The sequence below is a fragment of the Bufo bufo genome, chromosome 3, assembly GCF_905171765.1.
Source record: "Bufo bufo chromosome 3, aBufBuf1.1, whole genome shotgun sequence".
Taxonomy (NCBI): Eukaryota; Metazoa; Chordata; class Amphibia; order Anura; family Bufonidae; genus Bufo; species Bufo bufo.
In genome coordinates, this window is record NC_053391.1 from 489,491,977 (window position 1) to 489,508,602 (window position 16,626).

Here is a 16,626-nt window from a genome sequence, read left to right on the forward strand (position 1 = left end):
TAAGCTAAACGTCGTTTCGGCGCATTGCCGGAGCCGACATTTAGCTTTTTCAGAGTGGTTACCATGGCTGCCGGGACGCTAAAGTCCTGGCAGCCATGGTAAAGTGTAGCGGGGAGCGGGGGAGCAGTGTACTTACCGTCCGTGCGGCTCCCCGGGCGCTCCAGAGTGACGTCAGGGCGCCCCAAGCGCATGGATCATGTGATCACATGGATCACGTCATCCATGCGCATGGGGCGCTCTGACGTCATTCTGGAGCGCCCCGGGAGCCGCACGGACTGTAAGTATACCGCTCCCCCGCTCCCCGCTCCTACTATGGCAACCAGGACTTTAATAGCGTCCTGGGTGCCATAGTAACACTGAACGCATTTGGAAGACGGTTCCGTCTTCAAATGCTTTCAGTACACTTGCGTTTTTCCGGATCCGGCGTGTAATTCCGGCAAGTGGAGTACACGCCGGATCCGGACAACGCAAGTGTGAAAGAGGCCTTAACAAGCAGTTTGCTAACTGTAGCAAGGAAAAATAAATAAATAGTTCTATGTGTCAAAGTCGCAAACTAAGCAGCAGTCCTGGGAATAGGAGTCGATCCAACCTCCTTATCACATGCAATCAATAAACCAGAGTCCAGGTCTGCGCTTCAAAGGAGATATAAATTGGAAACGCCTTGTTAAAGGAAAACGCTGTTTAAATCGTATCCCACGCTGAAACTTCCCCACAGGCACACGCCACACTGCCGACCGAAACTTCACAGGACAGCGGTGACCCTTTAAAAGATCAGCAACATAGTCCAGTACCCGTGAATATGTCAAAGAATAAAGGCTTTATTATACTCACAACAGCACCGCTAGAAATCAGCATAAAAAATTATCTGAAATATCGCTGCCCAGCCAGGGTTTCGCCCAAAGGCTTCGTCAGGGGCTGCTAACTGTAGCATGGGAGATGGGTGGTCTCGTAGGGTGTCTTGCATTGAAATCTGCTGCAATGACCCGGTTACTGCATTCACCAGACATCAACACAATTTCTATCCGCTCCTCACGTGTTAACCTCGGCGACATGTCAATGGCTGCAAACAAAGAGAAACTTGTAAATAACTCATGAAAGAATAAAGTTACGTTAAAACCAAGCACACCATTGTTTTTCGTGTGAAATTTCCAATAAGTTTGATGTGTCACATGACCCTCTTCCTATTGAAAAAACAAAAGTTGGATTCAAAATGGCCAACTTCAAAATGGCCGCCATGGTCACCACCCATCTTGAAAAGTTTCCCCCCTCACATATACTAATGTGCCACAAACAGGAAGTTAATATCACCAACCATTCCCATTTTATTAAGGTGTATCCATATAAATGGCCCACCCTGTATAATAAGATATAGAGGCTCACCCCTCCAATTCCTAATGTATTTACTGAGGGTGCACTGTCAACTTGGCTAACCCCCCGCCAAAAAGTATATATATATATAATGGATTAATACACCTTTTTAGGTACACAAATATCACTATGCTAGGAAAAGAACACTACTGCAGAGAAAAGGATTTAACCAATCCCTCCAACTGTAACAGAAAATTCCCTTTGTGTGAAAAATATAATTAGTGCTAATAAGTATGAAGTGATATGGGGTTGCTGGTTAAAAGTATTCAGGGATACAAGACTGGGAGGAATGGTATCTTAAGCATAAAGCTGAGGTATGGAGATCAAAGTAATGGCAATAGTTATATGCTATTATCACGGTCCGCGTGGCTATCACATACGTGACACAGAGGGAGGGAACGAGGAAGGCCCTGCCCAAGTGAGAGGGAAGATGGTGACCCCTGACTCACCTGGCGGCTGGCACCTGGCTGCCCTGACGTCCCTAGACGGGTTCCTCACCCGTACGTCGATCACGTGCCTAAAGCCCTGGCTTTCCCTGAGCTGAGCCCTAGGTAGTGAACAGGGCGATGGGAACACTAGTCCGCACCACTAACTCTAAGGGAAAACACCAAGGTGAGGACAGACAACACAGACTCAACATATATTCCCAGGTGGGAGACAACAGGAGACAACAATAAGCCCAACAGGGATCCGGAGGGTAGCACTCAGGAACGACAAGCAGGATTCACCACTCCAGTGGGTCAGTATAGATGTCCAGGCAGGAAGCTCTATAACTGGCAACTAGAGAAGTGTGAGGGGAGAATATAAGGAGGTAGGGAGTGGCAGACAAGAAACAGCTGAGGAGGAGAAGCTACGGATCCCTGAGAGAGACAAAAAGGATAGCAAGGCAAACACAGAAAACAATAACTAAGAAACACCGTGATCTTTAGATATAGAGCGCGCAGCCACCCGCTGCGACTTCCTGACCCCGGGTATAACGGAGTCAGACGTGGCTCTTGATACCCTCGTGACAGCTATAGACAGAGGAAAGTGGAAATAGAATGGAATAGTTGCTAGTAAGGTTATTATGCAGTCTGGAGGTTGATATATACAGTGAGTGGTATATAAGTGGTATATAAAGAAGGTAAAAAGTTAGGAACCTAAGATGCCTGTATGGCAAACTCTTTAGAGATGGCATGTGGCTGAAAGAAGTTGACCTGGTGGTCTGGGCAGAATGATGAGGAAACAGAACATCTACATCAGAGGAGACACCACTGGATGTAATAGGTATGTAGTTCTGTATTCTTCTGTATGTTTGGTAGCACTGAAAGACCACACAAAATACTGAAGGTAGAAGCTTACTGCTGTGGCCCACTTCTCACCTCAGCAGCCTCCTTCTCCATATCAGAATTAGAGACATCTGGAGGAGGAAAAAACGTGGTAGCTGGCACTGGCCACCATAGAGGGGAGGGAAGCTCTTATACTGTATATAGGGACAGTTATATACTATATATAAATGGTGTTCTGTGTTTTTGTATCCTTTTTGTCTAATGTATATTTTGTCACTGCGGACAGGATACCAGATACACAGAAAATAAACAAACAAGTGTCTAAGCGAGAAGCTGGGGATCAAGGTCACCTTCTGACAAATCCCTACCAGCTCTCCCTATACTTCTATGCCCACGTTCAGACCCTGAAGATGGGAATAACGTGTCCTCGTGCCTGGGCTGAAAATTTCCTAAAATCCCGAAGATGGTGAAAGGGGGATAGAGGCAGCCTGCTCCCTCAGAACCTGGAGGCGTCTCTCTAACAGCCTAGACAGCCAACCACAAGAAAACGAAAACCAACTTATCTTTTCTGAGCAGGAATAGCAAATCCTTCCTTCCTTTCACAGAGCCAGACAGAAGCTATAACCCGCAGAGGACACTGGGAGTGGGTGTAATTTAAACTCAAACAAACGACCCCACCCAGAGCACCTGAAGGGAGGCGGATATAGCTGAACTCCAAAACAAAACAAAAGGCTACACACGTGCTGCTAACCTGGCAGACCTCCGCACATAGCCGGACACCCCGGCCCAACCTTATCTGGGTGGGATCTGTGAAAAGCCCTCACCAGTCGGCTGGCACTAACACCCAGAGCCGGAACCCACATCCTTTCCTCAGGGCCGTATCCCCTCCAGTGTACCAGGTACTGAAGGGAACCCCGAAGAACTCTTGAGTCGAGAACCCTGGAGATCTCGAACTCTAAATTTCCATCAACCAGAACAGGGGGAGGAGGCAATGGCGATGGTTCCACTGGTTTCAAATATTTCTTCAGTAAAGACTTGTGGAACACATCATGGATCCTCCAAGTCTGCTGAAGATCCAGACGAAACGCTACTGGATTGACCACCGCAGATATTTTGTAAGGTCCTATAAATCTTGGACCCAGTTTCCAAGATGGTACTCTCAGTTTAATATTTTTAGTAGATAACCACACTAGATCACCCACACACAGGTCCGGACCAGTCATACGTCTCTTGTCAGCCATTCGCTTATTCCTCTCACCCATCTTCTCTAAATTCACTTGGATCCTCCGCCAGATAGAAGACAAGGCAGAAGAAAATCTCTCCTCCTCTGGCATCCCAGAGGAACTAGTCCCAGAAAAGGTACCAAACTGAGGATGAAAACCGTATGCGCCAAAAAATGGCGACTTACCCGTGGACTCCTGCCTACGGTTATTCAAAGCAAACCTGCTAGGGACAAGAATGAGGATCAGTCCTCCTGATTCTCAGCCACAAAGCACCACAAGTAGGTCTCCAGGTTTTGATTAGTACGCTCTGTCTGCCCATTCGACTGCGGATGAAAAGCCGAAGAGAGCGAAAGTTGAATGCCAAGCCGAGAGCAGAACGCCCTCCAAAACTTGGAGACAAACTGCGTGCCCCTATCAGAAACCACATCAGAAGGAATGCCATGCAATTTCACGATATTATCAACAAAAATCTGAGCAAGAGTCTTGGCATTGGGCAGACTGGCTAACGATACAAAGTAAGCCATTTTACTAAAACGGTCAACACAAGGAACATTCAAAACAATGTCATGTTACCAGTGGGGTTCCACAGGGATCTGTACTGGGACCAATTTTGTTTAATATCTTCATAAGTGATATTGCAAAAGGCCTCGATGGTAAGGTTTGTCTTTTTGCTGATGACACAAAGATATGTAACAGGGTTGATGTTCCTGGAGGGAAACGCCAAATGGAAAAGGATTTAGGAAAACTAGAAGAATGGTCAGAACTCTGGCAACTGAAATTTAATGTGGATAAGTGCAAGATAATGCACCTGGGGCTTAAAAACCCAAGGGCAGAATATAGAATATTTGACACAGACCTGACCTCAGTATCTGAGGAAAGGGATTTAGGAGTAATTATTTCAGAAGACTTAAAGGTGGGTTGACAATGTAATAGAGCAGCACGAAATGCCAGCAGAATGCTTGGATGTATAGGGAGAGGTATAAGCAGTAGAAAGAGTGAAGTGCTTATGCCGCTGTACAGAACACTGGTGAGACCTCACTTGGAGTATTGTGCGCAGTACTGGAGGCCATATCTCCAGAAGGATATAGATACTCTAGAGAGAGTTCAGAGAAGAGCTACTAAACTAGTACATGGATTGCAGGATAAAACTTACCAGGAAAGGTTAAAGGACCTTAACATGTATAGCTTGAAAGAAAGAAGAGACAGAGGGGATATGATAGAAACTTTTAAATACATAAAGGGAATCAACTCGGTAAAGGAGGAGAGCATATTTAAAAGAAGAAAAACTACCACAAGAGGACACAGTTTTAAATTAGAGGGGCAAAGGTTTAAAAGTAATATAAGGAAGTATTACTTTACTGAGAGGGTAGTGGATGCATGGAATAGCCTTCCTGCAGAAGTGGTAGCTGCAAATACAGTGAAGGGGTTTAAGCATGCATGGGATAGGCATAAGGCTATCCTTCATATAAGATAGGGCCAGGGACTATTCATAGGATTCAGATATATTGGGCAGACTAGATGGGCCAAATGGTTCTTATCTGCCGACACATTCTATGTTTCTATGTTTCTAACAACCACCAAAATTACTGTTTTCCCGGAGGAACTCGGCAGATCCATAATAAAGTCCATAGACAAGTGCGTCCAAGGACGAGACGGAATAGACAAAGGAAGAAGTGAACCAGCAGGTCGAGTATGAGCAACCGTTGACCGTGCACAGGTTTCACAAGCTGCTACGTAATCCTCAACACTCTTACGTAACCCGGGCCACCAGAACCTCTGGGACACAAGATCAAAGGTGGACTTACCACCAGGATATCCAGCAAGGACAGTATCGTGATGTTCCTTGAATACCTTGTATCGCAGTCCATCAGGAACAAACAACCTCCCTGGGGGACAAGAACCAGGAGCCCCCTCCTGGGATCCCAACACCTCCATCTCCAATTCGGGGTACAGAGCGGAGACCACCACCCCATCAGCCAAAATCGGAGAAGGATCCTCTGAATCACATCCCCCAGGAAAACTGCGAGACAACGCATCTGCCTTGACGTTTTTGAACCCCGGGCAAAAAGTAACCACAAAATTGAACCTGGTAAAGAACAGTGACCATCTGGCCTGTCTAGGATTCAGACGCTTGGCAGATTGCAGGTAAGCCAAATTCTTATGATCCGTATATACTGTAACGGGGTGAGACGCCCCCTCCAACCAGTGATGTCATTCCTCAAAGGCCAATTTGATGGCCAGCGATTCCCTATCTCCTACATCATAATTCCTCTCGGCGACCGAGAGCTTCTTGGAAAAAAAAGCACACGGAACCCATTTGCCAGGAGATGAACCCTGCGACAGCAATGCTCCACCACTTCTGATGCATCAACCTCCACCACGAATGGCTGAGACACATCGGGCTGCACCAGAATGGGAGCAGACGCAAAACATTCCTTAATAGCCAAAAAGGCCTGCAATGCCTCATCCGACCAGACAGAGACGTCGGCGCCCTTCTTAGTCATATCGGTCAGAGGTTTTACAATGGTAGAATAGTTCAAGATAAATTTTCTGTAATAATTAGTAAACCCCAAAAACCTCATCAAAGCTTTCTGATTCTCCGGTCGGTCCCATTCCAGAACCGCCCGGACCTTTTCGGGGTCCATACGAAAACCAGAGTCAGAAAGCAGATATCCCAGAAACGGAAGCTCCTGCAAAGAAAACACACATTTCTCCAATTTGGCATATAATTTATTCTCCCAAAGGATCGTCAAAACCTGTCTCACGTGATCCTGATTAGGCCTTCAGATCAGGAGAGTAAATTAAAATGTCATCCAAGTAAACTACCACGAACCTCCCCACAAAATGATGGAAAATGTCATTGACGAATCGCTGAAATACCGCTGGCGCGTTAGTTAACCCAAAAGGCATAACCAGATTCTCGAAATGACCGTCGTGCGTGTGGAAGGCCGTTTTCCACTCATCCCCTTCCTTGATTCTGATCAGATTGTAGGCCCCTCTTAAATCCAACTTGGAGAACACCTTGGCTCCAACAATCTGATCAAAAAGATCGGAGATCAAAGGAAGGGGATACGGATCACGGACCGTAATACGGTTCAATTCCCGGAAATCCAAACAAGGTCTCAGCGATCCATCCTTTTTCTTTACAAAGAATAAACCCACTGCCACCGGAGACTTAGATGGCCTAATATGACCTTTTGCCAAACTCTCGGCAATATACTTCCGCATGACCTCTCTTTCAGGTTGAGAAAGATTGTAAAGCCGAGACTTTGGCAACTTAGCCCCTGGGATGAGATTAACTGGACAATCATAGTCACGATGAGGGGGCAATTCCTGAGCCCCACCCTCCGAAAAGACATCCGCAAAATCTGAGAGATACTGAGGTAGAGCCGTAGTAGACACACCAGAGATAGATGTGCCAAGACAATTATGCAAACAAAATTCACTCCAACCAATGATCTGTCTTGCTTGCCAATCTATAATTGGGTTATGTTTTGTCAACCACGGTAACCCTAAGACTATAGGAACGGGCAAGTCCTTCATGACAAAACAATAAAATCTCAACATGTGAATCACCCACCCTTAACAGAATACCATGAGCAATATGAGTGAGACTCCTTTGAGAAAGAGGGGAAGAATCAATTGCGAAAACCGGAATCTCTCTTTCTAAAGGGCAAGTACTTAGACCCAGATTTTGAAGAAAAATAAAATCAATAAGGTTTAACCCAGCACCACAGTCAATGAATACTTCAACAAAAAAAATTCTTGAGTCTAGCGCCACCATAGCTGGAAGGAGAAAATGAGTATTACAGGGAGCTTGCATACCTGCTTTCTCCACCACTCTATTCACACTACCAAGAGTCAGGGATGTTTTTTTTTTCTTTAAGTAAACCTCTTTGTGATTCTTTCTCATCAACATGCGGTTTAACAAAAGGACAAGCAAAAATAAAATGACCACTTTTTCCACAGTAATAACATAGTTTATGCAACCTCCTAAAGTTCCTACTACCAGATCGGAAAGATACCTGACCCAGCTGCATGGGTTCCTCCCCTACCCCAGAGTTACATGTCATATCACCCTGGGGAGCAGGTGAGACGAAACCACTGACCGAAGGGATCCCTTGCGCGGAGGGAACCTTACACCTCTCTCTAATACGTCGATCTAACCGTACTGCCAAAGACATAGCATTCTCCAATGTATCCGGGTACTCATGAAAAGCAAGGGCATCTTTCAATCTCTCATATAACCCCTGACAAAACTGACTACGTAAAGCGGGGTAATTCCACTCTGACTCGGTAGCCCATCTCCTAAACTCAACGCAGTAAGCCTCTGCAGTATGTTCACCTTGTAATAAATTACGCAATTTAGATTCCGCCATCGAGACCCGATGTGGGTCATCATTAATTAATCCCAAGGCTTTAAAAAATTCTTCCACCGACCGGAGGGCCAGAGAACCGGACGGCAGAGAAAAGGCCCAGGATTGCGCATCCCCTTTAAGCAGAGAAATGATTATCCCTACCCTCTGACTCTCATCACCAGACGAAGATGGACGCAGCCGAAAATACAACTTGCATGACTCTTTAAAGCGGATAAAGTCATCCACACCCCCTGCAAATCTATCAGGGAGAGCGACTTTAGGCTCCCCATAAATTTGACTTCCTCCTATTGCACCTGATGCCAGAGCATTCTGACACCGTGTGACCGAATTACGCAGATCCGCAACCACTAGGGATAATCCCTGCATGCGATCAACTAGCGCATCAATTGATTCCATCTCAAAACCGCTGAGCAATGGCAGTCAAAGTATTGGCGGGTTATAATGTCCCGGCGGACAGGATACCAGATACACAGAAAATAAACAAACAAGTGTCTAGGCGAGAAGCTGGGAATCAAGGTCACCTCCTGACAAATCCCTACCTGCTCTCCCTATACTTCTATGCCCACGTTCAGACCCTGAAGGTGGGAATAACGTGTCCTCGTGCCTGGGCTGAAAATTCCCTAAAATCCCTAAGATGGTGAAAGGGGGATAAAGGCAGCCTGCTCCCTCAGAAACTGGAGGGGGCAGGCGTCTCTCTAACAGCCTAGACAGTCAAGCACAAGAAAACAAAAACCAACTTATCTTTTCTGAGCAGGAACAGCAAATCCTTCCTTCCTTTCACAGAGCCAGACAGAAGCTATAACCCGCACAGGACACTGGGAGTGGGTGTAATTTAAACTCAAACCAACGACCCCACCTAGAGCACCTGAAGGAAGGCGGATATAGCTCAACTCCAAAACAAAAGGCTACACGTGCTGCTAACCTGGCAGACCTCCGCACATAGCCTGAGCAGGGCATGACATATATAAAAAAAACGTGATGTGCATAAAATGCGATATGAACCCACCGTTACCGCTCACTCCTTAGACAGGGCACCAAGAGAACAGGAGAAGAGCTCACTGATAGCGCTTGCCAGTGCCACTTTAATTGTGCCACACAGATGTACCCACACAGCAACTGATGCTACTGTCTACTAGTGACAAGGTTACTTCCAACACCACAGGGCAAGTTTTTTAATGCATTTTTTACTTTGATAGAATATTTTTATTCTTTATTTTTATATTAAATATCTACAGTATATTGATTCCAATTTGTGTGAATTATTCTAGAGTATGGAACGAGAAATCTTATGAATAGACATTTCCCATTATATAAACTAATGTATTTTCCCGGTAAAAGGTCATTCATATTGTGGTTTTGTATTGATCCATTGTATTTTTGAGTGATCCTAATATAAAGTATGAGCAACACTACACAGCTAACTTTACTTTACTAATATAACAAGAGCAATTCTTTGGGTACCTTAAAATAATGTGTTGAGCTGAAGAAGTGCAGCAAAAAATTAATCCTCCAACCAAGCAGAGAACAGATCCAGTCCACCCGATAAACAGTGCTGTGCCGAGCTCATATCTGCAAATTAACAACATGTATGATTTAGATACATCCAGTTCTGAATATTCCAAAATCCAGCAAAAAATACTGTGCTCCCACATAGGAACTCATTTCATATACATAATTTACTTTAATTGTCCAAGAATAATGAAGGCAGACTTTGGGGATAAATATTAGCTGACTGGCTGCAACTATCACGTTGGGTAGCCGGCGCTGTAATGGTGGCAGATGAGAAAAATGGATACTAAGCTATGAATAAATAGCCCTGCAAAAACCAAGGCCTTATACAAAAAAGTTTACAAGAATGGTCTAGTCTTCAAGGGGTTAATAGGTGTTACAGAAAAAATTTGGAGGTGAATTTATTAAAGGCTACATTCTAGTTTTCTGATGTAAAAAAGTCAAGTTTTTGTAAGATAGTATTTTGCATGAAAAATTGTCACTTTTTTCAGTTTTATGTCACACTTCCCATTTTTTTGGAAAAATGGGTGGGGCTTAGGAGGGTAGTGCATCCCGTGGCCCAACAGATGTACTTCATTTATTTCAGAAAACGAAGTGCTCAGGCTGCCAGAAGATGTGCCAAAATTATTAACTCCTTTTTGACTGCACCACATAAATATGGATCCGTGGTACAGAAGAAGTGTATAGAGATGGACCAGGAGCTGAGCTCACTCCATACATGGCGGGTGCTGTCTGTGTAAGGCCTCCTTCCAATATGTCTGGGGATCCAGTTCAGTTCCCTTCCGGCATGAAGTAGAAAATGCTGGAAGGGAACTGATGCCTGACCTGATCCCATAGTTTTCTATGGGACTGTTCTCACACATCCGGTGCATCAGTTGAGATGTTGGACACCATAGCCACTGGGTGCCTGCTGTTTTAAACAGCAGACACCTGGATCTAATGTATATTTATCCCCTCAGATGCTGTGGTCAAATGTGACCATCTAGGAGGTCAAAAACCCCTATCGAAGATCAGGAAAGTTGGATGGTGTGTGTGGCAGCCTTAGTCCTCCTGAATGATCCAAGGCTGCTGCACATAGGTTCCTATAGATCCCCTGGCTGCTGCAGGGCTTCATAGGAACACTTTAAAATTCACATAGACGCCAATGCTAATGCATTGGAGTCTATGAGAGAAGCAATCTAATTACAAAACAGTGAGCAAAAGTGATCAAAAAAGTCACACACACACTCCAAAATAGTATCAATGTAAAGTACAGATTGTCTGCAAAAAATGAGCCTTCACACAGCCCCGTACACAAAAGTTATGTGGGTCAGCATATGGCGATGCAAAGAAAAAATTAGTTTTTTCCAAAGTTTTTGTTTTTTTCAGTATTAAAACGCAAGAAAAACTATACATATGTGGTATTGTTGTAATCATACTGAGCCAGAGAATGAAGGTAATAGGTCAGTTTTACCACAGGAAATGCGGTAAAACAAAACCCATAAAACTTTGACAGAATTATGTTTTTTATAATTCCACCCCATTTGAATTTCTCGCCACTTACCACTACATTATATGCAACTGTAAAAGATGCCATTAGAAAGAACTACTTGTCCCACAAAAAACGAGCCCTGATACTTCTATGTGAATTGAAAAATTAAAAAAGTTATGGCTTTAGGAAAGCTGGGAGTTCTATTCTGTAAAGTAAATTACATAATGGAAAAAATACATATCCCATATGTAAGAAATGGGAAACCATGGGGAATTTGAAATTACTCTGTAGGTTTGGACCGCTAATGGTTCATTATATATGACATACAACTATATATCTGTATCTGTTATGTATTTGTACACTTACTTTGCTGTTACATGTGTAGGGTCAAAGAATTCCACAGTGGTTTTATGTGCATACAGGGAGCAACCAGCTAACGAGCTTATGCCTAAAACACAGGAATAAACGCTCAGTGTTCTAAATAACCATAGGATGTAGGTAAGAAGAAGACAGTGCACATGAATTCTTCCTGCAGGCAGCAATTATCAGCATTCAGACTGCATCAGTTTCTGTCACTTCCGTCAAACATCAGTTACTTTTAACAAGAGAAAAACTACTTTTCTGTGCAGCAGGTACCTGCTGCCTAGGAATAGGGATGAGCGAATCGACTTTGGATGGTACATCCGAAGTCAATTTGCTAAAAACCTTGTTGTAACACTGTACAGAGTTCCCGCTTCGTACAGTATTAGAATGTATTGGCTCCGATGAGCAGAGGTTGCGTGAGACTTCGTGTAATAACTTCTGGAATAATTATTACTGTAAAAAACTTTGGTACCAAACTCAGGTTCAGTTCCTAGTGGTACCTTGGAAAGGATGCATGTAAATAAAGCCCTCATCTTTGCTGACGATCGGCAATTATTGGGAACGTTTGGTTTGTTCCAATTATTGGTCAGAATAATGAAGAAATTATGGCACTCACTGCAATCGTCCAACTTTTCTTTATTTTCATCAAAGGACACATAAAATACAATGGCGGCAGGGGTACAGAGCGCCACACAGGCACCATCAGCGGCAAAAGCCATTTCACGTAGATACGCTTCCTAGGGCCTTCCAACGTCATGACGTCCATGCGTCATTCTTATGTACCAGTGCTGATCCTGGTTGTCATGCGCACATGCAACCAAGCATAGCGAAATCAAAACATTACTAATACATTGAATCTTAGATGCTTACAGAAAAACCACTTAGATAATTTTTATCATTTAAACCCAAAGGGCCCATAGCGTTAGCCTGTATGATCCAACTGGCTTCCTTCCGTAACAAAAGTCTATATCCTATGGCCCCATTTTTGACGGACTGGGAACTGTCTCTATACTTTAAGTACCCTGGGTTCGCCTCCATGAATCTCTCTAACATGTTTGCTCAAACGGAGACACCCCTTGCCAGACACTATATAGTGGAAATGCTTATTCTCTCAAATAGATACCTTATTGTCTTATATCAGGTATACTGAAAACCTACTTCTATATGTTATAGAATGATCAACTCTATACTGCAGACCTCCAAAATTAAAGGATATGGACACCTTTGTAAAAAAATTTTTTTTTACACTGATTCACTTATTTTGTGGAGAAAATCATTTCTCCAATTGGTTCTGTTTATTTAGCTTTTTTCATTTTTGATCTACAGCCTGCTGTGCTTCCTATGCACAGCAGGCTCCTCTCAGTGGATTTACAGAGAATACGTCATCTGACGGATTCTCTGTAACCACTCCTTGCTCCACATGGGAGCGCACATTGTCTCCCTCTCCCTTCTCCAACTCCCCCCCTCCCCTTCAGGATGGCAGAGGGGTGCAGACTGTCAGCTGTAACATGCAGCTGACAGTCTGCTTCAAACTGCAGACATAACCCCATCCATGCCTCGGTCCTTAGGGACCGCTGTATGGAAGAGGATAACCAATTTTTGTGGCATTAACCCCCCCTTCCCCTCTTCAGGATGGCCATCACCCCCTAGGGGCTAACCATCAGGCCGCTGCTCTGCCCCCCCAAGGATGGCCAAGGGGCACGAGCAGCACAAGCTCCCCCCCTCCCGATGGCCGAGCGGCACAAGCCCCCCCCCTTTCAGGATGGCAGAGCGGCAGCGGGGCAGAGTGTTAGCTGTAATATACACTGGATCTTCGAGAACCATGTGGGTCTGGGTCAAAAAAGTGTAAAAAAAAAAAAGTTAAAAAAATCTAACTTCTTCCTATCCAAACATATAATTGGTTAAAAATGGAAAAAATTAAAAACATTAAACATTTTTGGTATCGCCGCGTCCGTAATGGTCTGCTGTATAAAAATATCACATAAGCTAACTCGTCTGATGAATTCTCTAAAAAGAAAATATAAAAACTGTGCCAAAAAAAATCTATTTTTTATCACCTTACAACACAAAAAGTCATATATGCCCCAAAATGATAGCAATCAAACTGTCACTTCATCCTGCAAAAAATGAGCCCCTACATAAGACAATCACCCAAAAAATGAATTTTTGGTTTCAAAAATGCTCTTATTTTGTAAAACCAAAATATATATAAAAAAAATAAACTGACATATTAGGTATCGCCACATCCATAACAACCTGCTCTATAAAAATATCACATGAGCTAACCCGTCTGGTAAAACCCAGTAAAAAATAAAAATAAAAATCATGCCAACAAATCCATTGTAACGGGGTTCCGAAGGTGCACTCGGTCCCCCATTGCCCGCAGAACTGTTGCTTAGCTTTGGGAATAAGGATCTGTGTTTGACCTCATTCCCAGGGCGGCTTTACTGCTGGGTGGCTCCCTGCTCCTAAGTCTGCCTTGAGCGCCGAGCTGATCACTCGGTGCTCAACTGGTTGGTCTGTCGGTCATGTGACGCTGGCCACGTCACATGACCCTCACTCCCCACTATAAATACAGGCAGCCTGCTAGCCACAGGTTGCCTGTTAATTTCTAGGTTCCTGGCTATTTGTTGGACTACTGAATACTCACCTGATTCCGTTCCCTGACAATCCTTTGCCTGCTCCTCCTGTACTGTGCATCCATCCTGGTATTGTGACCTTGGCTCCCACCTGACTACTCTCTTAGGACTCCTCTTGTACTTCTCTACTCTCCTGGTATTTGACCCCGGCTTCTCCTGACCATTCTTTGCTTAACCCTTTGTACTGCGTAGCTCTCTTGGTTCTGACCTGGTCCGTTCATGTTCCGTATTTTGTCTTGTCTGTCTTCCCTGCACGTATCCTAAGTTAGGGACTGTCGTCCAGTTGTCCCCTGTCATCAGGACTCGTGAGGCAAGTAGGCAGGGCCAGGGGTGAGGGTGGAGCACAGTGGTCACTATCCTTCCCCCTGTGTGTGTGTGGACGTGACCGTTACAGATTAACAGGCCCAATAACCACTGTATCATGAATCCTCTTACTACCCTGACTGACCATGTCTCTAACTTGACACAGAGGGTGCAGGAGCTAGAAGAGAAACTCCGTTCTTGTGAGTTAGGGCAAGGTTCTTCCACTCCTCTGTTCTCCAATCCACATTTTGATCAAGCTCCCAGAACCCTTTTCTGGAGACTGGAAGAGGTTTCTCTCCTTTAAGGAGAATTGCAAACTCTACTTCCGTTTGTGCCCCGTGTCCTCCGGTCCCGAGAGCCAACGCGTGGGGATTATCATTTCTCTACTACAGGGTGATCCCCAGGACTGGGCATTTTCGTTACCTCCTGGGGCCAGTTGTCTAAATTCCGTGGAGGTTTTTTTTCAGGCCCTGGGTACCCTCTATGACGAACCAGACAGGGCCCTGGTAGCCGAGACAGCTCTTAGGGCACTGGTTCAGGGCCATCTCCCTGCGGAGGAGTATTGCACCCAATTCAGACGGTGGTGTGTTCCCTCAGGATGGAATGAACCAGCCCTGAAGAGTCAGTTTAGGTCTGGTCTATCTGATAATTTAAAAGATCTTTTAGTCAATTACCAAATTCCTGAGACCTTAGAGGAGATGATGACCCTAGTTGTCCGACTTGACAGACGAGTTAGAGAGAGACGACAAGAACGACAGTTCTGTTCTCAGATGGTGGTCCAGCCAGAGGCCTTTTCCAGGGACAACACTGAGGTCTCCACCGAGGAACCCATGCAGGTTGGCATGACCCGGGGTAATCTTTGTCGCAGACGCGGAGAGTGCATCTACTGTGGAGATCCTGGCCATTGGATCAACAAGTGTCCTAAGAGGGTCCTCTCTGACAAGTCTCCTAAGGCAAGACAACCTAAAGACCAGGTACACCCTGATTTTTCTAAAGGTAAGCTTTTGGTGCCCATAACAATTTCTCTGGGGGTTCAAAAGTGGCCGAGTAAGGCCTTTATTGATTCCGGTTCAGCGGCCAGCTTTATTGACTTTGAGTTTGCTAGTAAATTGGGTATTCCAATGTTGGCTTTACCTACACCTATCCATGTCATGGCTATTGATGCTACTCCCCTGATTGGTGGTACGGTGAGGTCATGTACCTCTGAAATTTCTCTGTCCGTGGGTGTGTGCCACTCTGAGAGATGTTCTCTTCTAGTCCTGGAGAACCTACTGGTTGAGGTGGTACTAGGGTTGCCTTGGCTCCGTTTACATAACCCCACAATTGATTGGTCCAAAGGAGAGTTGGTGAAATGGGGACCTAAGTGTGACTCATGTTTGTCCGTGGTCCAGGCTGGGGTTTCAGTAAGGTCTAATACATTACCCTCTGTTATTAAGGAATATTCTGATGTGTTCTCGTCCCTTACTTCAGAGGTTCTACCCCCCCATAGACCTTATGATTGCGCCATAGAGCTAATTGAGGGTGCCGAATTTCCTAAAGGTCGAATTTATAATCTTTCAGGGCCCGAACGCAAGGCTATGGAAGATTATATTAAGGAGAGCCTTTCTAAAGGGCATATTAGACCTTCAGTCTCTCCTATGGGAGCAGGGTTTTTCTTTGTTAAAAAGAAGGATGGTGGTTTAGGCCTTGTATTGATTACCGTAGATTAAATAAAATCACTGTCCAAAATAGATACTCTCTCCCATTGATTCCGGATTTATTTAACCAGGTTTTGGGGGCAACCTGGTTTTCCAAGATTGACCTGAAAGGGGCATACAATCTAATCCGAATCAAGGAGGGAGACAAATGGAAAGCAACAGTTCTGCAGGCAATGGGGGACCGAGTTCACCTTCGGAACCCCGTTACATCCATTTTTTATCACCTTACAACACATAAAGTGTAATACCAAGCGATCAAAAAGTCCTATGTGCCCCAAAAGGGTACCAATCAAACCATCATCTCATCCCTCAACAAATGAGCCCTACATAAGACAATCTCCCAAAAAATAAAAAAGATATGGCTGTCAGAAAATGGAGACACTAAAACATGATTTATTTTTCAAAA

At 44.6% G+C, this 16,626-nt stretch overlaps 1 protein-coding gene across 1 annotated transcript in view; it reads right to left on the reverse strand.

The window, feature by feature from the left end:
• Positions 1–16,626, reverse strand: part of CLDN10 (claudin 10) — a 65,962-nt gene that overhangs the window by 24,175 nt on the left and 25,161 nt on the right. The window contains exons 3-4 of the mRNA XM_040425311.1: positions 11,585–11,666; positions 9,700–9,807 (exon numbers count right to left, since the gene is read on the reverse strand). Coding sequence (XP_040281245.1) covers positions 9,700–9,807; positions 11,585–11,666 — 190 coding nt within the window. The remainder of the gene's footprint in view (positions 1–9,699; positions 9,808–11,584; positions 11,667–16,626) is intronic.